The following is a 25,125-nucleotide window of genomic DNA, read 5'->3' as shown; positions in this document are numbered from 1 at the left end:
CACCTTTATACCAATTAAGTGGATTCTCCGGGGGCTTAAAGAAGGCCCCTCCTCTGCCTGGGCCAGGACCACCTAGGCTGGGACATGAGCCAGACTGACTGCTGGGTGTACAGATAGAAAGCCATTGTCTTGAGATAAATGCCAAGCGAGGCCTGGGATCTGGGCCGCGTCTCCACAGGCGCCGGTCACTCTGCATTGAGCGTGACAGTCTGGGTGCCCCCCAAGCCGCTGTCTGCTCACTGCCCCAGTGGCGAGGAGGGATCCGGGCTGAGCAGACCGGGAGTTTGGCGGACGCTACACCATGGAAGGCACTAGTTTTGCAGTTTCCTGTGGGGCTCGGGTATGTGACTGATAAATACTGCATTTTAGGGATTTGTTCAACCTGTCAATCTGTTTTCTTTCATTGAAAAATTAATCCATACCGGAAAGGAAACATGCTGGTGTGACAATGAAAGCATCTACGAGATGTGCACGTCGAGAAAGTGGAGAGTCTATGCTCAGGTCATAGCAGTAGACCTGCCACTTGCTGGCCCAGCCCCACCTGGCATCCCTCGTTCGAGGGAGGGCAGTGACAGGTGGCCAACACTCCAGGGGTTCCTTCTCGGTTAAAACTGACCGGGATGTAAATGGCAAGTTGAGTTTGATGTTTCCCTAAAATTTCAACCTAATGTTCACCCCTCCTTCTTGCTTGCCAAACCATGGCTTTAGAACAAGGATAGTTTCTTAAAAAGTCATTGATTTTCTTTATTCAAAATCTGTTCACTCACTGGAGGGAAAATATGAAAATACCATTCATTGTCTTCAAATCGCACACTCCTTTCAGTGAGCTTGAAGGAGGGATATAGGATCTCTCCCTAAAGGTGTGTTGCTTTGGTCTTACAAGTGGCTTTGACTGTGTAATCGGAGTCGTTGCCGTGGAGCTGAAACCCCAGTGGGTGCCAAGTGAATGATTACCGATCACTTGCTGAAGGGGGAGGAACACGAGCCATGGGGGTGAATTGACAATATTGTCTGGGCCCCCACCTCCAATTTTCTCCTTGGTTTTGCCACTCCTTTTTGGAAAGCTGGCGGACGTATCAAATCATTGTAGTTTCCAGCGTTGTCTACAGAAGTAGAAAAAGAAGTTTTCCACTGGTAGACAAGGAAGAGGCATGCCAGTAAGAGAAGACAGCCGATACATTTTCAATCATACACCGAACAAATATTTATTGAGTGCCTGTGACTGACCACAGAAAGGACACCTTTTCCGTCACTATAACCAGTGCACTAGTCCAGCACAGCTGAATGACTTGCAGGGCAATGGCATTCATGGAGCAAACTTGCGTTCTCTTCCTAACTGGGTTAAAGGGTACAAGATCCCATAATCAGCCATTCTCAGCCTCCTGTATTGTCCTAGAACCCCAGCAGGTGGGAAGAAAGAGGAGGACACGTACATTGAGTTAGTCCCATGTCCAACGGCCCTCTGAATTCCCCACTTCTGTTTTGAGAGGCTGATGGTTTAGTTCCGCTTACGGTGCGCACGGTGCCTTTGAGAAGAGAGAAAACTTCAGCTCCCACCTGATGAGTGAAGCACCCATAAATAAAAATGCTGTTGCCCCTCCACCCCCGAAAGGAAAACCAAATTATGAATTCAGAAATTCATAGTCATCCGGTTTTATTGTCGCCTAATGCTTTTTAGGTCTGTGCAGGCCCTGCAGAAAATCAACTCTGAAACTCTGCATAATTAGGACATCTTTCATAGTCGTAAATGCTAATCCCATTGGAGAACAGATTAAGAATTCACAGGCGTGAATTTCTGGCATCAGGTACCTGCAGTTCCTTTTCTTTTTGAATAATTCATTATTTAAATACTTCACTGCGCATTCTGTGCAGCCCTGCGTGTTGTGTCAGGGGCAAGGGAGAAATAAGAGATTAATTTCACATATATTTCATCACTAAACACATTCAAGCCTCGTTTGTGTTGATGTGGTGTCATTGGATAGCAATTGCTAATGATGTTACGGTTTTCGTCAGCCACCTTAGGGACCAATTTGGGGAAATTAAATAGAATTTCTGCAGGACATTAATAAGGTCAGAGATCTAACTTCTATAGTTGACTGAGTGATTTGGTTTAAGGAAAAAAACAGGAAAGGACTCAGAAAGTTGTTTTCCGTGGAGTGATGATTATTTGTAATAAATATGGTTTCGGTTAGTGCTTCCCCATTTTTGGCCTGTGATTTATGACCAAATGTATGAACAGAAAGGGAAAAGGGTGACTTTGATCCAGACACGGGGGGCGAGCAGCACACCCCTTACCCTTCAAGACTCCGTGCCCTATCATTTCCTTCACAGGGTCTCTGGAGGTCATCCTCAGCTTGGTGCAAACCTCCCTTCTAGGGGGAGGGAGGTTTGTCCCCATCTGTCCCACTGCTGAGCAGTGAGCTCCTCGTGAAAATGGTGTGAGTTTCATCTGTTTGTCTCTGCTGCTGGCAATGCCTGGTACCCATGAGGACCTGGTTTGTGTTTGTTTAATACACGAATTAATTTTCAATGACTTTGCCCAAACTCTGTTGGTCGTAAGAGACAGAAACTCCATTCAAATATCTTAAGCCTACAGGACAAAGAAGTAGAAAGATACTAGAGTCTCTCTTTGGACCTATAGGCAGGAATGGGGCTCTGAGCCCTCAGGATGCTTCCAACCCCTGGCCTCTGCCTCACTCTGTGACCACTGCCCCTCCACCAACAGTGACTGGAGTGCACCGTCCCTTGGCCTCCGCCCCCACTCTTGCTCAGTCCCAGGATGCGAGATCCTTCAGGATGGGCTCTGACTGGCCCTGTTCCAGCTGTGTGCACACCCCTGATCAAGCCAGGTGGGGTCAGAGACAAGGTGCTCTAATAAGACAGGCCAGCTTCCATAGGGTGGGGATTGGGGGGGAATTCACAGAACAGCGTTCCGTGTCCTTGGGTGGTATGGGCCCAGGAGATGGCATCCCAGTGTCGAATGCATTCTCTCTGAAGGTAGACGCGACTGGCTTTCTGTCCTTGGGTGAGAATTAGCTCCGTGTGGACTTGTGCCTGATACTTCCTCCTTCCACTGGGTTTTGTTTTATTTTGTTTCTATCTCACATGAAAACTTGCATTTGAATAGTTTTTAAAAAATAGATACTTCATAAACGTTTCACACGCCCTGACCACCTAGCATCGGGCTCATCCAGGTCTGCTCTGGGAGTGCGGTCTCCATGCTGCACCGGAATGCGTCAGGGAGGGCCCCAGACCCCCTTCTGGGCACCACTGCACGGTGGAGGGAGCCCTGGGATTCGGGTCTCCGGTGCCAGGCCAGTCCCTGTTTCCTCCGGCCCGCGTCCTGCCTTATTAAAGTAACGTGTCTGGGAGCTGACTACCTTGACAGTGCTGGCCCTTTCAGGCTGACGACGGCCGGTGGCTGCCAAGCGTGGGCTGTCCCAAGCCCTTTAGATGTTCCAGTTCCTTCCATCTTCATAGAAACTCAAGGAGCAAGGTCCTGTTGTCATCCTCTCACACACACGGGGACACTGAGGCAGAGGGAGGTTTCAGTTCACCCCAGGGGGCAGGGCCAGCGCTGTGAGCACCTGAGGGAGCAGGGGCTTCCGGCCTTGAGACTGAGCTTGGGTGTTGCAGTGACTAGACTGTGGGGTGGGGGGTGGGTGCTGCTGAGAACGAGGAGCGCTGGTTCCAAGGCTGAACGGCAGGCGTGCGCTGCACGGCCCTACCGCCCCCCTGCAATCCCCCCTCAGTGGCCCAGGCAGGAGGAGGCCTCCACCTGCAAAGGATCTGCTACCTTTCCTGGGGGGGCCTGCCCTGGGCAGGGAGCTGCTGGCTGCTCTGTCCACATACAGCCTGGATTGACAGGCCCGACAGGGGGCAGCCGGGAGCTTGGTGGCAAAGGAACTGAAGGCTGAAGGGAGGGGCTTGTCTGTACTCACATGCCAGTTTGGGAGTCCGCCTCCCCAGCTATGCTCTTTCCTTCCCCCTGGGCCTCTGCTTCCTGCTTCGTGGGATGAGGGAACGGATCTTATCCTTCCAGGGCTAAGGACCAGGAATTCTGGAGACCTATGGAAGGTCACAGTACTGCTGTCTCTCGTGGCTGCAGTGGCTGCTTGGAGCCCAGATCCCGCCTGTGGCCTTGGGAGAGAGAAGAGCCACATACAACCTTGGGGTCTTTGGAGTCTCCCCAGCCACTGCAGCTGACGCAGCCTGTGGCATACGGCTGTCCCCAGCAGCCAGCCAACAATTAGTCAACCATAGGGTGGAGGCTGGGGGTGGGAGGGGACACACTAGCTTCATGATGGCTCTGGTCCCAAGCCACCCATGGGTTCGGGTCTCAGTGCAGTGGGATGGGCAGTTCCATGGGCCCTGCATTATACAGTGTCCTTCCGTGTGCTGTGCTGATAGGAAAGACCTTCTCTTCCACCCTCCCTCCCTCCCTCCCTTCCTTCCTTCCTTCCTTCCTTCTTTCCTTCCTTCCTGGCTTGAAGGAACTGCTGCTTGGAGACAGGCATCAGCAGGAGCCGGTTCAAATGGTGACCATCTAGACCTAGGCAATGGCCTTCACAGCCCCCAAAGAGCCAAGTGGATACCCTCTTCTCTTGGCGTCCTTGTTTAATCTTATTTCTTTATTGCTCAAATTTCTTCCCTGGCAGTCTTTATCACAGAGCTTCCAAATTGAAGATGGTGCCCCATGGTGTAACTCACTGGGGAGTGTCCAACATGGCTCTCAGGCTTGAATCCTGGTGGGCTACTCTTCCCTTGGGAACCATGCTGCCATCTGTTGGGTCCTGTGGATGTCCTTGACATCCTGGGAGAACCACAGGGAGAACAGACTGTGTTTTGCTTAAGGAGCAGGAAGCCCCACTTCACTGTGTGGATCACAGCGAATGACTATGGGTCTCATGTCCAAACGCTGGAATGAGAGTATTGGCCTCAGTTTTCTTTGAAGTCTCTCCCTCTCCCTTGTTTTTGTTCTCAGCTTCAGCATTCCCATTGCCTCAAAAGGTGGAAGTTCAACATTCCCCGTCCAGGTCCTAGCTGCTGACTATAGCAGGAGGGGGTGTGGTTCTGGGCCAGGAGCCTGTTGGCCTGTTTCAGGAAACAGATTTGGAGGCATTTCCTCATTTAGCAGCCCCCCCACCTCCTCCCCAGCTTTCGAGTGGGGCGGGGGCATCGTTCAAGGGGCTTCAGTGCTGAGAGCCAAGAGGGAGTCATTTGCAGAGGAGAGTGCTGTGTGAGGACTCGGAACACGGCCACCGTGCCTGTCATCAGCTTTCTCCTGGCCCAGCCCTTGATCCCAGGCTTGTAATTTTCACCCTCTAAATTACTGGGTTAACAGATATGGTAGCAAAACGTGAAATGAAATGAATAGGAGCACATCATGCACCTGCATTTCCAAATGATTCACAAGCCAGTGATTCTCAGCATTGTGTCCATCCCTGCAGCATTGTAGGCATCAAGTGAACTGTGCGAAGTAGGTTGGGCAGAAGACACGCAACCATACCTTGGAAATGCTGCCTCTGTGATGTGTGACACATGGCTCTTTCTTTGCTATTTCACTCACCTGGCCCTCCTGATGTACCTGGGAGTGGCAGGTATGATTATTCCAATTTTCCTTGTGTAAGACTGAGGCTCAGCGTGGTGACGGGACTTTGCATGGTTGTCTTGGGACCAGAGCCATCTCGAAGCCAGTGCGTCCCCCTCACCCCCGCCCTCTGGACACGGCGCTTCCTAACAGAGCCCTGCTTTCCATGCCTGCTTGCAGCCATTCCTCCTTTTGTGTCAGGCTCTCTTCTTCACTTGAATGTGTTTCTTATCTTCTCCAGGGCTGAGGTCACTCTTTGTGTCCGCGGGAGTCCGCACTCGCTCCTTTCAGCCTTGGCAAGAAAAAGTAGGAATTCTAAAAAGCAGCAGTGATCACTCCTGGCTCCTTTGTAGAGCCCAGTAAATAATTCATCTGGATTTGAGGGGTCTGACACTGAGAACGCATATTGAACCTCACGGTCACGGGCAAACTCCACGTGCAGAACTTGAATACAGCGGGAAGGAGAAATGGGCCTTTGAAATCAGAGACGACTTTGAGTGACCTGAGAACACAGGTAGAAACACTGGAGACGGATGGACAGCAGCCAGACAGAGTATTTTTAAGGCACGTAAAGGTCATTCCTGAGGTTTCCACATATACACATCCCTCCCGGTTGACAGCTGGGATCTGGGAAAAAACAGCTCTGGACTTGGAAACCACTAGGCGAGGTCCTAGCGAGGGCCCTTCCCAAGTCCCTCCTGCTGCACTCGATACCTGACTTCAACAAAGAAAATTGTGTCTGCCAGGCTCACTGGCTGAAGTCACAAGATTCCGAGTATCATGCAGCACTCCGGAATTCCTGCAAAAACTCGTCAGAAGGGGTCCACTGGCCGCCACACGGAAACGGCTGTGCCCCGGACTTTTCAGATCAAAACATTCAGCACCGAGTTGAAAAACCATGTGATGGTCATGGATTTCGTGAAGAGTAACTGCTTCCCCTCCCAGAGAAGAGCCAAAGTCTGCATCATCCGTGTGTATCGAGGCCTGAAGACAGCTGAGCAGACAGCTAGCCGCTATGAGGTATGGCCGAACCCGGGCAGGGAGCGGGGGCACACAACCTAATTTGGGGAGATGGAGCCGCTTCTCATCAGACACACCGTTCCGGTGTTCTCTCTGGTCTCGTGAATTAACCATCTGTTGGTCATGTTCCCCCAACAAATTTGGAAAGGACATTTTCATCTCTTCTCTCTGTTTTTGAAATAGGGGATGGGGGAAGCCTGTCAGATGAATGTCATTTACACATGACACACATGTGCATTTGCAAACATTCAGTAGTGACTGCCAAGTTAATTTGTAGCCACATTTAGGAACAGCAGTATGTTTCTTGCGAGTTAAATATTCCTAGCTCTGTAAGTTTGTAATCATCTGTCTTTAAAAACAAATTCCCATTTGTTTCCAGACGTGTTATGTAGAAATATCATCTAGGACTTGCCTTGATCGAATTAAAATAAGTAGGCCTATAAGAATGGGCTTTTCTTTTTTGCGAGTGAGTTCTAATTTTTAAACAGAAGCTACTTTGTGGTGGTGGTGGGGAACTTTGGAGTTTAGAATGTCAAAGTGAGATAAACATATCACTCAGACATATTTGTATGCTGTGGCTAGGCTTTGTCACCGAGCAGTTATCCTTCAGAGTAAACACACGTGAAATCTGACCAGCTCTTTGTCGTATATGGAATAAATTATGAATGTCATTGTAATTGAGTCCTGTATAACTCACTTACCTATCTCTTTGGAAAAATGTAGCATGTAAATTACTAATGTTTTTGAAACGGTAACCTTTTTGAATGTTGATGCTGTTGGGAGAGGCTTCGGCTTGAATGCTGGCAGAGACTCCAGATCTTTTGTCCCCCACCCTGGGCTTCCTTATTCCAGGGCAATGCGAGAACCTGTTCTGCAGGGTTCAAGGCTGGCTTCTTCCAGTTCCAGCCCTGGGATTGTGAATTTCCATGTTCACAACAGAGATATAAAGGCCACAGAGATAAGGGTGTTAATTAAATTCAGTAATAATTGTTCATTAGTTCATTGCCCAATCAACCAGAGCAAAAGGTGTGCAATTAGAATATAATTGAAAGAAACCAGAGATATTATTATTCACAAGTAATTAATCGGATGGGACAGAATTTTATCATTGTATAATTTCCATTCAGGTTAGTTTTCGATCCTCCCGAGAGAGTAAAACTTGTTGAATTATACCATCTTGCATTTTACAGGAGTGTTCATGGCTCCAATTTAAACCTTAAATGACAAAGAGCAGCTCTTGTGTCCTCATTTTTTTAAATGAATAAAACTTCATTTATTCCCATAGCAACAGTGAAGATGGCAATGTGGAAAAGTACATCTTTGCAGGAGAAAAAGCTTTAAGTATGCTGATAGTCACAGCTGTCCTTTTTTGGTGGCCCCTCCCCCACCCCCCAATTACCAGTTCTAGTCAACAAGTGGAAGTTGGGTGCCTGCTGCTTGATAGTAACTTGCAGTCTTAATTCTTACGTTAAAATGCGTCTGAGACCCTCCCACGGCTCTCAGGCCCTCAGCTGGGCGGTCCTCTTTGTCTGTGATTTGGGAAGTGGTCTAGACAGGGTCCACTTGGCTCAGGGGCAGGCCAAGTTGGAAAACCAACATCTGTTTGTGCCTCCTATCCCTCTTACTTCTGAGCTCTGCTCTTTTAAAAGCAAGCATTTTAAAATTTAGAATATTCTGTGTCCATTGAGTTGTCCATATTATTCCCACTGGGGCATGTCAGCACCATTTAGATTAGGAATTCAGGAAGAAGTTAACTTCCTGCTCAATTTCCAAGCTGAACTGATGCTAGAGCCCAATTAACAGCCTCAGGGCCCTTTTCGACTTGGCCCAGGTGATAACCTTCTCTCTCACTAGCTCGAAGGCCATGGGTTAACCTGCCTGGTCTGTGAACACAGAGAACCTGATGGGTGAGAAATGAACAAGGTCACAAAATGAACTCTCAATGCACAAAGGTACTAGTTAATGAAACTAGATGGTTCTCCAGTGAAAGTGGGTTTTGGAAATTTTGTTTCTCTAAAAACCTTATGAATTTCAAGTCCCTCCCAGGAGGACCTACAAATCTACTTGACTTTAATGTATAAAACTGGCATTTCTCTAATGTGGCGTTAGTCCTGGGCCCTGTTAACCGCTTGGAGATGCTGCTTCTCATCGGATGTGAGAGGTGATTTGGCCTAACTCTGTCCCAGGGGCGGTCCAACTGTACTCATTCCCTTAGTTGAATTGTCTTTTAGAAGAATGGCAGACCTTTAATGGGACACCAGACCTGTTGTGTGAAACGTAAGTAGGATGGGAGGCAGATGGCAACCAGGGTGCTGAAGATCCTGGTTTGCAAAGCCTTGATCTCTGCTGACCCCAAACTATTAAAAACACAGTGTGCTTAGGGCCTTTCTCTCCCCTCGCAGGTAGATATCTGATAAACTTCAGACAGTAAAATAGCTAGAACTGAGTCATGGGGCTGAGATCTGTTTGAGTTCTGGCCGCTGTCCACATTGCATACATGACCACATCCCCAGGGTCCTTCTAAAGCCGAGCAGGGATGGTGTCTCCATCGCTCCATGGAGTGAAACCACGTGGAATTCAGAGATGTGCTTGCGTCTCCCGGAGTGTGGATATGAGCCGGCACCTCCTGGTTGATTGCTGAGAACTTTCTGATGATGGGCACAGGCTGAGGCATGCAAGTCAAGTCTCACCCGTCTGTCTTCTCTTAGGGGATAGTTTCTCATACATTTCCTCATTAGATGAGCCAGAGAAAGTTTCTGTATGTAATAATCACCTTTTAGCTGTGCTTTTAAACACTTTCCAGAACTTATATCATTTCTATCTCTCCTTCCTACTCATCCTTTTTTTCCCCTCCCCTTTGGATTTGGCAGTGATGCTCTATTCTGGCTGACTGTAGGAATCATGGCAAACTGTTATTTTGTATTTTTTTTGATATGCAAAAATTACACACATTTAATGTATACATTTTGTTGAGTTTGGCGTATGCTTACACCCATGATACCATCACCATAATCAAGGCGCTGCACAGACCCATCACTTCTGAACATTTCCTGTGTTCTGTGTGTGTTACTTTTTTGTTTGTTTGTTTGTTTGTTTCTTGGTTAGTAAGAATGCTCAACTGAGATCTGTTCTCTTAACATACTTTAAAGTGTGTAATCCCATGGTGTTAACTATGGGCACTTCTGTTGTACATCAGAGCTCTGGATGTGTTAAACTCACATAACTGAAACGCGACACCCACTGAGCAAAACCTCCCCATTTCCCCTTCCCCAGCCCCTGGCAACCACCGGTCTATTTTTTGCTTCTAAGATTTTGACTAGTTTAGCTACCTCGTGTCGGTAGAAACGTGCACTGTTTGTCCTTTTATGCTAGACTTATTTCACTGAATGGGATGTTCTCCAGTTTTATCCATAAGGTCACAAATAACAGGAATTTCTTCATAGTTAAGCCTGAATAATATTCACTGCATGTATATACTACATTTAAAAAATGTCAATGGACATTTGGGTTCTTTCCTTATGGTGAACTTTTAAAACCGACATATGCCTACAGCCCAGCGAAGGCCATTGTGACCCACAGCGCATGTGTGATTTCACTGTATTCCTTTAAAGAGCGTTGAACTTGGTCCTGACATGAGGGGAAGTTACTTGAAAATAGTCTGATCCTTTTTGAGGCTGACTTTTTAGCACTTTAGGGTGTTAGTTCTCTGTAAATGAAGATTTGGGCCCCAGGTGATGTTTGGGAACGTCGGGAGACCTGGTTGTGACCATGCGGGAAAGACGCTTCCGGCACGTACTGAGGAGAGGCCCGGGGTACTGAAGACAGTACTCCTGGGTTCAGGGCAGTCTTCTGCCCCCACCGACGAAGAATTACCCACCTGAAATGTTCACAGTATGGAGGCTGAGAAGCCCTGGACAAGGGCTAACTTAGCCCCATTGTAGAGGCATGACCCTTGTGAGGGCTCTACTTAATGTCCCATGTATGTGAGATCTTTCCACCAGAGCCAGGGGAACATGAATTGTTTCCAGCTCTGGGCAAGGTCTCAGATGTGACTGACCTACTACTTTCTTGTAGTTCTTTCTCTGGTCTTTTGCAGTGTTCTCTTAAGCATGCAAAAATCAGTATTCAGCTAAAGCCTGGAGGGACCCGTTGCTGGTCGCTAGAACTCTCTTTCACTCCTTTTCAGTATTTAGCCCCAAACTGTAGCTGGCTCAGCTTCTCCAGTTCCTGATCTCTGCCTTCTCTGCTCAATGAGACACCAGGCTCTCTTGATCTTCCCCTTTATACTCTGCAGCCTGAAAACTGCCTTTTGGTGGGGACAATTATAGGGCTTCCTTCTCTCACGCCCCCTCCCTCCAGGATCGCAGACCCCCGTTGCTTTTCGTTTGGTTTCTGGACACCATGGCTTCCTAGCTTTCATCTGTCTGTCTCATCATAGCTGGAAGGAGAAGTAGCTCCCTGGGCAGGTTTGATGTCCCTCCAGGGTCAAGAGATACCACTCTGGGCTTAGCAGAATGTTTTCCTGCTGTTGGAGTGAGCAAGTGCAAGAGGCAAAAGATGAAATAACCACTCTCGGGTCTCGGTGCTGCCCACTGGCCACATTCTTCCAGCTCCTCCCTGCCTGGGTCAGTGGGAGGCTGGACGTCAGAGGGCAGGGTTCTCAAGAGGTACAAGGGGGTCAGAGGACTGAAACTGGTTTTGTTGCCTCAGGAGGCACAGCTGGTGACTGAGGTCTCCAGATTAGCTGTACTCTGAGTGTTTTGTTGTGGGCGACCTTCAGCTTGACCCAGAACACTTGTAATCTCTTGAGATCAATCCGACACTGTTATGGCCGGCGTCCGTCAGCACGTTGGGCATGGGTGGGGGACCTGTGTCATCTTTCAGCCAAACCAAGGGAGGAGCTATGGCAGGTGAATGGTGGCGATGTGCCTAAGGGTGAGGGCGTTGGGTTGCATCTTTCTGGGGTGAGTGACCCCAGTTGTTAGGTGAGTGACCTTGGAAAGTTTCTTGACCACTTTGAGCCTTAGTTTCCCCATCTGTGTTCATGTGAACCAGGATGGTATCTACCTCCTGGGTTTGGTGCAGGGATTAAGGGAGAGAATCTCTACAAAGGGCACAGCCGCAGGACGGGCAGAGGCAACATCTCATAAAAGTTGGTTGCTGCTGTTCAAGTTCCAGTATACCTTTTTCTGCCATCCCCAACCCTGCCCTAATGCCGTGGCACAGAGACATGACCCCTGGGACCAGGCTAATTGTAACCCGGGCTTTATGGATGCTGCTTCTGGACATGTAGTCCTGTTTAAATTGGTGCGAATATCTCTCTACCTCTTTCCTCACACTCAGAGTGCCAAGGAACAGGGACCTGTGGCCGTCTATGCTCTTGGCTCCGGGTATTCTCCATTTCCCAAGCAACTCAGACATTAGTCAGCAAACCAGCCCTGAGCTGAATGTATGATTCCCGGTTAGAACCCCCCTAGTTCTTAGGGTCAGCTACAAAGTCCACCTTTGAGAAGGGACTGTTGAGAACGTGAGTTTTTCCACATCTGGTTCCTGCCTGAGAAAGTCAGAGAGAAGGCAGGAAGTATTAACAGGACATTTTTTCCATGTAAGACGCACCCTCCCTTGGAAGACTCACAAGGATATAAAGGAGTTTACCACCCCAGGAAGGTGTGAATGGCCCTCACACTTTAGTGTCCTTTAGAATCCTCAGGAGAATGGTCTAGGAATGTAGAGCCCTGGGCTCTGGGAAGGGTGGGATCCAGAAATTTCTGTTTTTAACATGAAATCCAGGTCATTCTGATGCAGGTCTAAAACTCCGATCTGGAACGTCCAGACAGGTATTTTCCAAAAGCATGAACCAAGGAGGAGATGACAGTGAAGCCAGAATGACGGGCCTGGGTTGAGAAAGCCAGAGCCAAGGGGCATGGGGAGGGGGAGGGGAGGCATGGTCAGAGAGGAGAGTGGCTGGGCCACTGTGTGCTGGGAAAGCTGAGAGATAGAAATGGAACAAAAGGGGCTCTTGTTCGATCCCTGAATTGCCTCATTGATCCTCAGCACAGCTGTGTGAAGCACATGAGCCCTATTTTTCCAAAGAGAAAGTTCTGTGAGGCTCAATCCCTGGAGCAGGCAGCATGGGGACGAGGGAGCGGCGGAAGGAGGGTCCCCGTCTCAGTCATGTCCTCGTCTGAGGTTGTGCTTCTGGCTGGTACTGGGGCATGGGGAGACAGGGGAGCAGCCCTTGTCCTGACAGCAGCAACTGGGAACCCAGGGCTGTTCAGGGTTGGCTGTAGACAAAGCCATCTGTGCCAGGACCAGGCGGTGAGAGGCCATGATACACCTGTTCTGACTTGTCTCTCCATCTGCTTCAGGAAGATTTCCTTCCCGTAGTTCTTGCACCAAGCGCCTCCTCCTGGTCCTTTGGTCCCACCTGGGTGCTCACTTCCCACCGTTGGTGCTGCCCCACATTGTTCTCCCTCTCCTGCGGAGCGGAAGGATTAAAGCTGACTCAAAAGAAATTATCAAGGACCAACTCTGTGCCAGGAACAGCGCTAGGTGCTGGGGACACAGAGGTCCTAAAGGCAGGATTCCTGGCTCTGCTTGTCATCCGGGGAGGGAGGCCGGCATCGCAGGGAGTGCCAAGTCAGGGCGTCTACACTGAGCTGCAGGCCCAGGAATCTCGGCGAGGCTGCACAGGGAAGGTGACATTTGGACATGTTTTTCATGGAAGGCTGGGAGTTCTCCGTGACTGGGAGGGAAGGTGGGAATATGGGATATACGTGGAGAAGGAGAAGGCATTCCAGGCAGAAGGACTGGCAACTCCTGGGGGAGGCGTGAGAAAACCATACCTAAGTAGGACCCAATGGTCTCTAGAATTGCAGCTAACACTTGCAGGGAACCGTACCCGAAAGGAGGCAGCCAGGCAGAGAAGAAGTTTCAGAAATTGGGTCTATGGCTAAATATTCATTTGTACCATGAGGCCAGACACAGAACAGCGGACAAAGCAAGTACAGTTGCTGGAAAGCAATAAGGTGAACAATTCTCGAAGCTCACTCAGGGCCATGCATTGTTTAAGTTGCTCACCATCCAGAATAGAAAGATCTCACTGAGTAGAGGGTAAATTCAGTAGAGATTCTAGAAGGGTCACACCTTGGAAAGATGCTAAACTAGGTCTCGAGTAAAGGCTACTCTATATCCATCCCATAAGAATTCTAAAAACAATTCTTGGAAGAATCAGGTTCCTCCGCAAGTAGTTTAATTGCCTGCCCAAACAATGTTCAACACTCTTTAAAGGATTACAGTGAAATTCAGCAAGCGATAATATAAAATTAAAAAATATCTAACATCCAGACCAAGTTCCCTAGACACTCAAAGGAACAGGAAGGTATGATTCTTAACCAGGAGAAATCATGTTTAATAGAAACAAATTTATAAATACAGTGATGATGGAACTAAAAAGCAAGGATTTTTTTAAAAAGTTATTATAAAACTGTGGTTTCCCCTTTAGATTCAGGGTTTGAGGGAAGATATTACCATGATGGGGAAAGGTACAGTTGGTATAAAAATGAACCAAATAGAACTTAGAAGAAAGAAAAAGACTCTCTAAGGGGGGAATTTTACAAGGTGGGATTAACAGGAAATTGGATGTTACAGAAGAGAAGGTCAGTGAAATTTCTAAATGGAAGAGAAAAAGAGAAAGAGGGGAGGAAGGGAAGGGGGAGGGGAGAGAGAGAGTCAGAGAGAGAACCGAACCCGAGTGACCTACAGGATAACAATATCAACAGATCCAACATACATATAATTAGAATCTCAGAAAGTGGGGAGGGGAGGAGGGTAGAAAAATGTTTTGGAGAAATAATGGCTGAAAAATTTCCAAATGTAATGGGACATATGTCAAAGCTTTGCTTGTCAAGTACACGTATATAGCTTGGCCCAAGCTGTGTTAAATAGTATATATTTCCAGGTTTCCCAGTTGTGGTCACTGGGTTATCAATCAGCATTCTCTGGTGCAAGGAATATGTTTGTTTCTTTGTGATCACACTGCATCATTAACTGAGGCAGTTTTCTTATGTCTTTATGGCTGAGATAATATCATTTTAGTGTAGGATTGTTTCAGCTCTGATGGACTAGGAGAAAAGGGGAAAGCAATCTGGCACAGGCTCTCTGTATGATTTTTCTGTTCCTATAAAACAAATTATATAATTGGCTTAAGGTGACACCTATTTATTATTTCACAGTTTTGTAGGTCAGAAATCCTGGTGTGGGGTAGCTGGCCCCTCTGCTGAAGTCTCCAGGCTGAGCCGAGGTATCACATGAGGCTGTGAGGCTCAGGGGCCTCTTCCAGCATCACTGGCGATTGTTCACACTCAGTTCCTTGTGGCTGGGGAATGGGTCCCCATTTTGTAGGTGGCCTTCAACTGGCACTCTCAGCTCCTGGAAACTGTCCTCAGGTCCTTGCTGTGTGACTCCAGTCATAGGCAGTTCGCAACATGTTTGCTTAATTTTTTCATGGCCAAAAGGACAGTCTGCTGCTTTGAATCTCTCAGACTTCTTTTGGAGAGACACCTGATTAGGTCAGGCCCACCTGGTATCATCTCCCTTTGATGAACTCAACATCAGCTGATTAGCATCCTTAATTATACAGGCAAAACCCTTCTGTCAGACAATATAACTTCACTGTGGAAGTGAGAGCCCTCACGGGCTCTGCTCATAGTGAAAGGAGAGAGAACGTATGGGGCATGTGCACCGAGGGGTGGGAAGCTAGGGGGCTGTCTTAGCATTCTCCTACACTATATTTAAATTTTTGTATCTGTGCAGAAAGGGAAATAAAAGGAGGCCTTGGAATTGTAAGCACATAGTTGGAACCTCTGTCTAGGAGGCCCAGAGGACTGGTGCCCTTAATTGCCTCTAGCTTACCACTATGCCCTCAGCACCAGGTGACCTTTAGGAGCACTGTGGGACGCATGTGTGAGTGGATGCATCCATGGATGAATATGGATACACAAAAGTGTGAGATGTGTTTGAGATGAAAATCTGAAGCCATTATGAGTGATGGTTGCTGACCTTGTACACGCAAGGGATCTGCCTCTGATTCGATTCCATGCTTGTATCAGGCTCCCTCCAGCCTCCCTCATTTGCGGTGATCCACAGACAGACCTTGGCTTTAGGTAGCCCAAGTGAAGGTCCAAAATGGAGGTCCCTTGTTTCATTACCCTTTCCATTAATCAAATTCCAAATAGAGACATTATCTAATTTTCTCTCTGGGGTTCTAATTTATATCCCTTCTCCATCCAGAAAGGACTTAAAGACAGCTCCAAAAATAAGTACGTTGGAGAACATCCAGCGTTTAGGAATAATAATTTGTCAAGAGAAACAAATAGGGCTGAAGACAAATGGGGGAATTATTTTCTTAAAGCAGACAACAAATTGCTTGCCATTTTCTATTGAAGACAAGAAGCTTCTTCCCAGCAAAGCAGCCTGCAGCCAGCAGTGAGCTGGTCAGCCCCAAAGAGTTACTCTCTAGCAGGACTCAGATGCCTCTGATCCAGCCCTCTGGTCACACAGACTTCGTGAAACCCGTGATTTTAGCTACAGAGGTGCTCAACTCCTCACTAATGAGCTCTGGACACTGCTGGCTTCTAGGCACTTGGTTCTGGTTAGTGGCTTTGCTTTGCTCTCTGGAGTCGGAGGACACCTTCTGCGGTGATGGTGAGCAGGGCCCTGTGTGCCAGAGGGATCGGGTTGTGGCTGATGGATATGCAGAGAGGGCCCCAGGATCATAGGGGAGATGCAGTGTGCTCCAGTGGGCATTGTTTGTTCCTCACCACTGACGTCCTGTTCAGGGAAGATGCCTCATTGTATCTCTAGGGCACATGTGCTGCCGTGCTAGCTTCCAGACACCCAGGAAACAACAGTATGAAGACTTTCTGGGGAAGAGTTCCACAATAAATGGCCACTTTCTCAGTCTTGGCTGTGTAGTTCGTGGGGCCCAGTGCCAAAGGAACATGTGTTCCTTACGTTAGAATGGCAGGGAGATATATAGTCATTCAAGGTACCGAAGTGTCTTTTTCTCTCCTTCCACTGTCTTCTCTTGATTTGTCCTGGTGGTTTTTAATGTGTTCTTTAATGTTGGCTTAAGTAAAGAAAAATTAAGATCTTAAATTATTATCATGAATTTAACGGTCATCTTTATACTTCATAATGCCATTTTAGCACAAATATAAAAGCATTTAACTCATGTGGAATCACTAAGATGGTGGTTTTTATTGCACTAATCCCATACGTGCCAGTATGTGTCTCGTTCTCCCTAGAACAATGGAAACACTGCAAAAATCAACTCAAACTTTTATTTCATTCCATGATATAATCTTATTTTTTAAAAAAGATTTTATTTATTTATTTGACAGACAGAGATTGCAAGTAGGCAGAGAGGCAGGCAGAGAGAGAGAAGGAAGCAGGCTCCCTGCTGAGCAGAGAGTCAGATGCGGGGCTCGATCCCAGGACCCTGAGATCATGACCTGAGCTGAAGGCAGAGGCTTAATCCACTGAGCCACCCCGGCACCCCCATGATATAACCTTATTTGACCAACACTCTGTACCTTCAGTTTCTTGCTGGGTGAGGAAGGGCTGAGAGAAAAAGGGGCTAAGAGGGTCCTTCTCTCCCTCTCCTTCTGAGGTGTCGTGTGCAGCGCATGCGGGCGGCGAACACAGAGGCAACATGAGTAAGGGAGGCTGTGGCCGGGTTGCTCGGTCACACGTGTTCCCAGAAATCCACTGCCTTCTTTCTGCATTTGAAGTAAGTCTGTTTCCAGTAGGCAGTGTGGCCTCTTGGGGCTGTCATCATTCAGCTTATTCGATCCTAGATGTGATTTGCTTACCTTGTATTCCCTTTGAGTCTGTTGAACTTCCATGCATGGTAGGCTCATTAGAATCCCGTGAGCGAGGGGCACTTGGGCGCTGCCTGTGACCGGAGCATCAGGGACATCAGCAAGCACACACCCTGCTCCTGCCTTCTGCCCACAGGCGTCCTCCATTGTCCTCTGGGATTCCACGTACGAAACACAAGTTCAAAGATAAGATTATTTAAAAATCCAGAGTCCATAAATTGGACTTCATCAGCATGAAAACCTTGTGTGCATCAGAGGACATTACCAACACAGCAAAAGGAAGACCACCTACTAGGTGGGTGAACCTGGAGCGTGTGAGGCTGAGTGAAAGAAGCCGTCGCAAAAAGATAGGTGTTGACTGACCCCACTTTCACGAAGTCCGTGGAGTAGTGAAATCCACGGAGACAGGAAGTACACTGGTGCTGCCAGCGGCTATGGGGGCAGGGAGAATGGGAAATGAGTGTTTAATGGCACAGGTTTGCAGTTTGTGGGGGTGGAAAAGTTCTGGAGACAGACGGTGGTGATGATCACGCAACATGATGAAGGTACTTGGTTTTACTGAGTTATGCACTTAAAATGCTAAATTTTATGCTACGTATATTTTACCACAATTAAAAGGAATTCAAGATGGCGACCTCAGACCTGCTTGTGGCTCTTCTGAGTACACGCTACCCTGTGCTGCCTGCATCTCGCACCTGTGAAGCTGGTCCTGTGCTAACTTGTGTTTATAAATGCATAAGGTGGGGCGCCTGGGTGGCTCAGTTGGTTGAGTGACTGTCTTCGACTCAAGTCATGATCTTGGAGTCCCGGGATCAAGTCCTGCATGGGGTTCCCTGCTCAGCAGGGAGTCAGCTTCTCCCTCTGACCCTGCTCCTTCTCATGCTCTCTCTCTTTAAAAAAAAAACAAAATGCATAAGGTGATTCTCTTTCACTAGATGATGAGATCTCTGAGGTCAGGGTCCCTGTCTTATTTCTCTCAGTAACTGTGTTGAATTGAAACTCTAACCTCCATTGAAGCTTGTTCATGATACATTTAAAAACATGGAGCCTTATGTATAATTTACATACATTAATATTCATACATTTTATAAGTGTACCATTCATTTTGTTTTGAGAAACGCATACAATCACGTAACCAGCACCGAATCACGATGTAGAGCATAGCCACGACCCAGAAAGTTCCCTGGTGCCCTTTGTACTCAATACCTTCCCCAGCTCTGCCTCCAGCAGCCACTGATCAGCTTTCTGCCACTTAGCTTTTGCCAGGTCTGGCATGTCTTTAACTGAAATCATGCAGTATGCAGTTTGTGTGTGTGTGTGTGTGTGTGTGTGTGTGTGTGTGACTTGTAGTAAGTTTCCATTACAACTTTCGGCATCTTAATTAAATGGATCATGTTGTATTGGGACAGCAGAGAGGCGAGGGCTCAGGTCCTGATGCAGGCGCACGTAAAATTTTTATCTTAACTCTACCCTTTCTTAACTCTTACCCTGACTTTGCGTGAACTCTCATCTTCTCCAGGGTCAATTGCTTCCTATACAAAGTGGAGTTAATAATAGTCCCCTGCCTTCATCCCGTGCGTTTGCAGGGGTTGAAGAAAGCGGTGGACAGAAAGCGCTCAGGACAGAGCTGGGCTTAGAGCAATAGCTCAGTTGCACTTAGCTGTTTATCATCCTATCATTGATGCCATCATGAACAAGAATCCCAGGCATGCCGGTTGCTCAATCCTAGCATGGCAATATCATGGTACCTTCCTTCTGGTGTTGCCATGGAGATTACTTAATGCCTGTGAAGCATTTTGTACAGTGCCTGGCACAAAGTAAGCACTCTCTCGAGTCGCTGTGGATATCATTCTGTTCTGTAGCCATTAAGGACCCAATTCTGCTATTCCTCACTAAGTAAAAGTCATCACCTTCTCTAATTGTGAGATGGTGTGAAAGGGCCCCATTTAGACTGCTTTCTGCCGGTCTAGGTGAAAAACACTGTTGCAAACAGCAGCCACGGGTATGAGATAGTAAGGTCTTTCTCCCTCAAGCCCAAGGGAGGAGCTCCACGTGAACAGGGGAGCCAAAGAACAGGAAATACCCTAGTCCCTTTTTGTTTGTTTGTGTCTGTTCTATTGAAAGAAGAAAAATGGCAGCGATTGAGTTAAGAGTCAGAGGGTGGAGTGGGCAATCGAATCCTCCTGACTCCCTGAGGTGTTCAGAAGGGAAGTCGGGGTAGTGCTCAAGTACTATGGGGCTCTAACTGAGGGAGAGTAGTCAGAGGCCACAAACAGTTCCTGGGGAAAAAGGTTTCTACCTGGTACAAGAAATGGATTCGGCTTCTGGCCTCATCAGCTCACATTTTCAAGTAAAGAAAGAATGTTGCAAATGATAGGAAACATAATAGAACATGCTGAAAGGAATACTTAAGGAAGCAGGGGAAATCTACCTCTTTGATATACAAAATAGTTCAGCTCAATTTGACTTTGTGAGTGGGTAATTAACATGCCCATATTACGGCATTATTTCCCCCCACGCCTGATGTTTGCATAGACATCTCCAGCCAAGTGCCTCGTCATTGCTGTTCTCATTTATCCCTGCAAACAGACAGGGGCTGAAGTCACCCTAGGGGGAAAACGGAGAGTGAACTCTCCGTGGACCACTTCTCATTAGGCAGCTGGGGGAAGCTGCTTTCCAGGAGTCTCACAAGAGGAGGAATAATCAAAATAATGCATCCTCCTTACAGCCTGCTTTGCCTTATTTCCAAACCAGAACCCCACCACACACCACCCTTGACAGCAAAAGTGAAGGAGAAGCAAGGAGAGAGGGAGGCATCTTCCTGCAGATCCTAACAAGGGAACAGTCCCGCCATTTGCAATCAGATAAGGGATATTATCTCCATAATAAAAGGCAATTGAGAATCTAAATGAAAAATCTAAAGCTTTTCATGCTGATTTATTTTAGATTAGAAAAAGTTAAACCAGATGTAAACATGAAGAGATGAAGCATGAAGAGGGAACCATGGCAGAGTGATACATCTCAGTTTTGAGTTATGCTAGGTGCAGAGCGGTGTTAACCAGAAAATACACTGTTGATCCCCAAACTGCTCTGACGTTAATTACTGTTGCAGAAGAGAATTCATAAGATTGAGTACAAACGTGCAGCGCTGGCAAAGATCAATCACGCATCCAGATTAGCAACAGAGAGTATGTTCCAGCCCCCAAAGGCTGCGTTAACCCGGTGGCCCTCGATGCTGGAACGTGCCCTGTATGGTGCTGTCTGCCTTCTAGTAAGATCGCCAACACTGGATGCTGAAAAGAAATGGCCCTGGTGTTTTTTGGAGCCCGACAATGTCTGCCATCATCTTAAAGAGAAGACTCAGCCAAAATCCACCCTTGGTCTTTTTGATCCTTGGGCTATAAACAGATTTGGCATCTCCCCTCTGTTTTCTCTGTAGACCCTGCTTGTGTCCAGCAGAGGCAGAGTGAAGAGGTATTGGAGGCAGGGTGCTGGGTAGACTAGAAGTTGCCGGCTGTTTCCTCTTCTCTCTTCTTTCCTTTCTCTTCATTTGGTCCCTATTTTACTTGCTCAGTGCTTTACAAAGCCCTGATCACCCCTACACACACATACACACACACACACACGCACACATGCATGAACTACACACACATACACACACACGCATGAACTACACACACATGCACATGCACACCCACACCCACACATGAACTATACACCCATACACACACGCATGAACTACACACCCATGCACATGCATACACACACACATGCACACACATGTGCTAACATGGGCAATGTTGAGAACAGTATGTTCTAGTTGGAGAGGGTCCTGGCTCTGGCATTTTGTAGCTCTGTGACCTGAAGCAAATTACTGAATGTCTCCATGCTCCAGGGCCCGTATCCATAAAATGCAAAGATACCAACGATCTCCTGGGAACTGGATGAGGGACTACATATGGAAAACCTGAACCCAGGGATCGGCAAGTTTATTAAATGTCTGTTGTACCAACCCACAATTCTCCACCCAGAACTCTTGGGGCCAAATGTGATTCAACAATGATTTCTTAATTTTATTTCTGCAGGTAATGCTGCACAACATTTCTAGCGGGATTTGAAGTAGCACCCTGTAATTAAGCTCACTGATGTTTTTGCAATAAAATGTATGAATATTCACACTAAGTGGAATAAATTAATATTATAAATAGCCTCAGGTTAGTTCAGGTAAGGTTTGGCTGTCAGATTAGTTTCCTACAAACTCAGAGAAGAAAAACCTCTCAGAGTTCAGAGCTTTATGAATTTTAGAATTGCAGATAAGGGATTATGGATCCATAATGAGGACTCAGCTTTCTCGAAGGGCGAATTGGTAAACAACAGAACCAGCAAAAACAATAGCATATTTGCTCATTAGGGCCCAGCTATCATGGCCGGACTTGGGAGGATCAAGGAGGAGAACATGAGAGCTGCCTTGTAAAGTGTTTCGTCTTCTGTAAATGGATGGTTCTAGTATTACTGTATCCATGATGTTCAGCTCTCGCTGGTGCTCAGCTTCCAGCTCCTGATGGAATCCATAGATCCTTTTGTGGTCAGTGCCCTCCGTGTCCCTGTTGGTGTCAGACAGAGTTTCTGCTGGTAGTGGTGCTGGTAAGTCTGGACCCTGTAAGGATAGCAAGCAGTGAGGAGGCATGGAAGGCCAGCCCAGGGGCCAGGAGGGCTGGTGCTGGGAGTCAGAGCCCCGTTTTCTTGTCCGTGGCACTGAGGTCTCTCACACTCTCTGGATCTTTGTTTCTTTATGAAATAAGAAGTCTGCGTGTTCTGCCCACCTCTCAGGGGCTTTGGAGAGTCAAAAGGAGGGAATGGGTATAAAAGAGTTTTGCGAGCTGGAACATCCCTTATGAGTGTGAGGGGTCATGTTTCTTTTAATGTCCTTGACCCTAATCTCAGTGTTCTGTTCTCAAGGAGTGTTCTTGATTGCCTCACTTCCAGTCTGGTCTCCTTCCACTTGCTTTACTTTAACTGAACATTAAGCACTCACTGGCCTTGTTCAAAAATCACTAAAACTTCCCCATCACCTAGGAAATAATATCCAAGTTAGCATAGCATTCAAGGCTGCCCGTGACATGTTGTTATGGTCTGTAGCTGTGGAGACCGCGGCTCGGACCGTGAACACTGTTATCATGTTAATGGATGCATTAACACGTGTGCTCTGACCTACAGAGCTATTCCCTGGTGTTGGATATTTCAGGAGCCTCTGACGCTTAGCCATTATGAACCACGCTGCAAAAATGTCTTTGGGAATAGAGCTTTAACTGTATGTGGGATGGGTAAAAACTCCAGGATTTTAAGCTGGGAGGGACATAACCAGCTTTGCTTTATGGAAACACGGCTGGTGATAAGGTGGAGGCCGGGGGCCGCTGGACTGAGAATGGGGAGGTTGCCGTGGTCTGGGCCTTTAGGACGGGGGTGGGGAGAGGGAGCTGGAGACCGAATGGAGAGGCATTTCAGGAAGATCACCAATGGGGGTTGTGGATACAGCCACGGAGCGGGCACTGAGGGGGCCACTGGAGAGCACAGTGAGAAGTGTTTCAGGGACACAGATCACAGCGGCTCTGTCTAGATTGTGGTAAACTGAGGACTGATGGCGGGTGAGGAAATGGGACAGAGTCAGTGTGGCCATCTCCTCCAAGATTTGCTGTGAGTGAGAAGGTGAAGGGAGGAAGGTCGTGTGTGAGAGGGAGGTTTTGGTTTTTTTGTTTGTTTATGTGTTTTCGAGGGGAGAGCTGGGGGAAAGGGAGAGGAGAGAGAGAGAGAGAATCTTAAGCAGACCCATGCCTAGCTGTGAGTCCGACGGGGGGCTCCATCTCACAACCCTGAGACCATGACCTGAGTAAAAGTCAAGAATCGGAGGCTCAACCGACTGAGCTACCCAGGTGCCCCCGGTTCTGTTTTTGAGAAAGGTTTGGACATAGTTAGAAATGTGAGGAAGGCAGAGTTGATGGCTGAGGACAGGATGAGGATCCTTGAGGGCTGTGACCTCCAAGAAGACAGGAGAGCAGATTCCAAAGGGCGCTGCACAGAATTTATCCTGGAGAAGAGGCTTTGCTTTTGTTCGTTCCTTCCTTCCTTCTTTCCTTCTTTCATTCATTCTGCCATCCCTTTTTTGGAAAAAATAAATATTTTTTTACTTTTTTTTCCAGTAAATATTTGTTGAGAGTTTACAATATGTCTGGCCCATACTAGCAGCTAGGAATACATTGGCAAGCAAGGCGAAATAATTTTATTCTAAGAGTGGTTAGTACCTAGGGCAGAAGCAGACATCAATTATAGGTTCACACGAATTCATGTAGATTTACAGCCCAAGGTGCATGTGCTGAAGGATGGGAGGGCTTCGAAAATCGTAAAAAACAGGAAACTGGTTTTGAGATGGGTGTCTGCAGACACTCCCATGATCAGGTCATGTGAGCCAAGATCCAGAAGAGGACCAAGGAAACAACATGCTTTGCAGCTGAAACAGCATGTGCAAAGGCCCTGTAGTCAGGGAGAGAGTTTGTATTCAGGGGGCCAAGAGAAGCTCTTACAGAGTGTGGGTCTAGAGAGAGGTGTCTGGTAATGCCACAGAGATTCCCTAGTGTAGACCACACAGGGCCCTCTCGTTAACTTGTCCTCGGGGCAAAAACTGTTGCTATTCTATAGGAAGCCAGTACAATGAACAACCAGCAGAAAGCAGAGGCAAAGCCAAGTCTTCCCAGGATGTCACTATTGGGTTGACACCTGTATTGATGACAGATTCCGGAATTCACCATCTCTGGGAATTCTTGGATTGGTGGTACCCCGCACCAGTGTACAGGGTCAGCCTATACAAGATGGTTGCAGGTTTTGACGGTGCAGAGGGCTGTGGGGCCTGGTCAGCTTGCCATCCGCTGGCAGTTGCTAGGACCCCAGAGAGAGAGGATGACCGTTGTTCCAAACCAGTGCTGTTCAGTATTTGTTACTTGTTACTTCACCGTGGGGTTGGGGCTCTCGACTAGGACTGCGCGGTCAATCAGAACTTGGTGGATAAAAATTAATTGTGAGTTGTCATGTCCCAGGGTAATGAAGTAGCTGAATTTGATAGCATTACTTTAAAAAATGGACATAAATATCTTTCTTAAAAGAGCCAGACAAGGCAACAGCCTAGGAAATGGGAAGCTTAAAATCTTTGCTCAGCCAGAGGGGTCTTCGGCACATCTGTTCCCCCTTCTCCCAAGGTGGGTTCCAGACCCACCTGCTTGATCATGTTTAAAGCAACAGGGTGATGCTTCTTCTGCTGAATTTGGGATTTAAATCATTTCTCATCCTGGCCTCTAATGTTGCTGCACTTTTACTTCCTTCCTGGAAACTTTTCATGGGTTTCCGGTATTCCCTATGACACGTCCATTATAAGAACTCATAGTTCATGTCGCTCCTAGGCAACCACAGAGCAGAGAAGCCCAGGGAGTGGCAGAGAACCGTACCTGACTCCCCAGATCTGAGCCCCACCCTGCTCTGGGTCCCACCGCTTTTCTCTGTCCCCAGATCGGCTGCCTTCGGATGCTGGAGATGAGAGGGACCAGCAGGGGAAATGTACAATGGAAAGCTTAACTCCGCTTGGGA

The 25,125-nt window shown here is 47.6% G+C and overlaps 1 protein-coding gene across 2 annotated transcripts in view; it reads left to right on the top strand.

Annotated features, from left to right (window-relative positions):
* Positions 1-6,367: 6,367 nt before the first annotated feature.
* Positions 6,368-25,125, top strand: part of C2H10orf90 (chromosome 2 C10orf90 homolog) — a 204,937-nt gene continuing 186,179 nt past the window's right edge. For both annotated transcript variants that reach the window (XM_044240730.1, XM_044240728.1), the window contains exon 1: positions 6,368-6,610. In XM_044240730.1, coding sequence (XP_044096665.1) covers positions 6,371-6,610 — 240 coding nt within the window. In that variant the 5' untranslated portion in view covers positions 6,368-6,370. The remainder of the gene's footprint in view (positions 6,611-25,125) is intronic.

The sequence above is a fragment of the Neovison vison genome, chromosome 2 (genome assembly GCF_020171115.1).
Source record: "Neovison vison isolate M4711 chromosome 2, ASM_NN_V1, whole genome shotgun sequence".
Taxonomy (NCBI): Eukaryota; Metazoa; Chordata; class Mammalia; order Carnivora; family Mustelidae; genus Neogale; species Neogale vison.
This window is presented reverse-complemented; position numbering and strand designations above follow the sequence as displayed.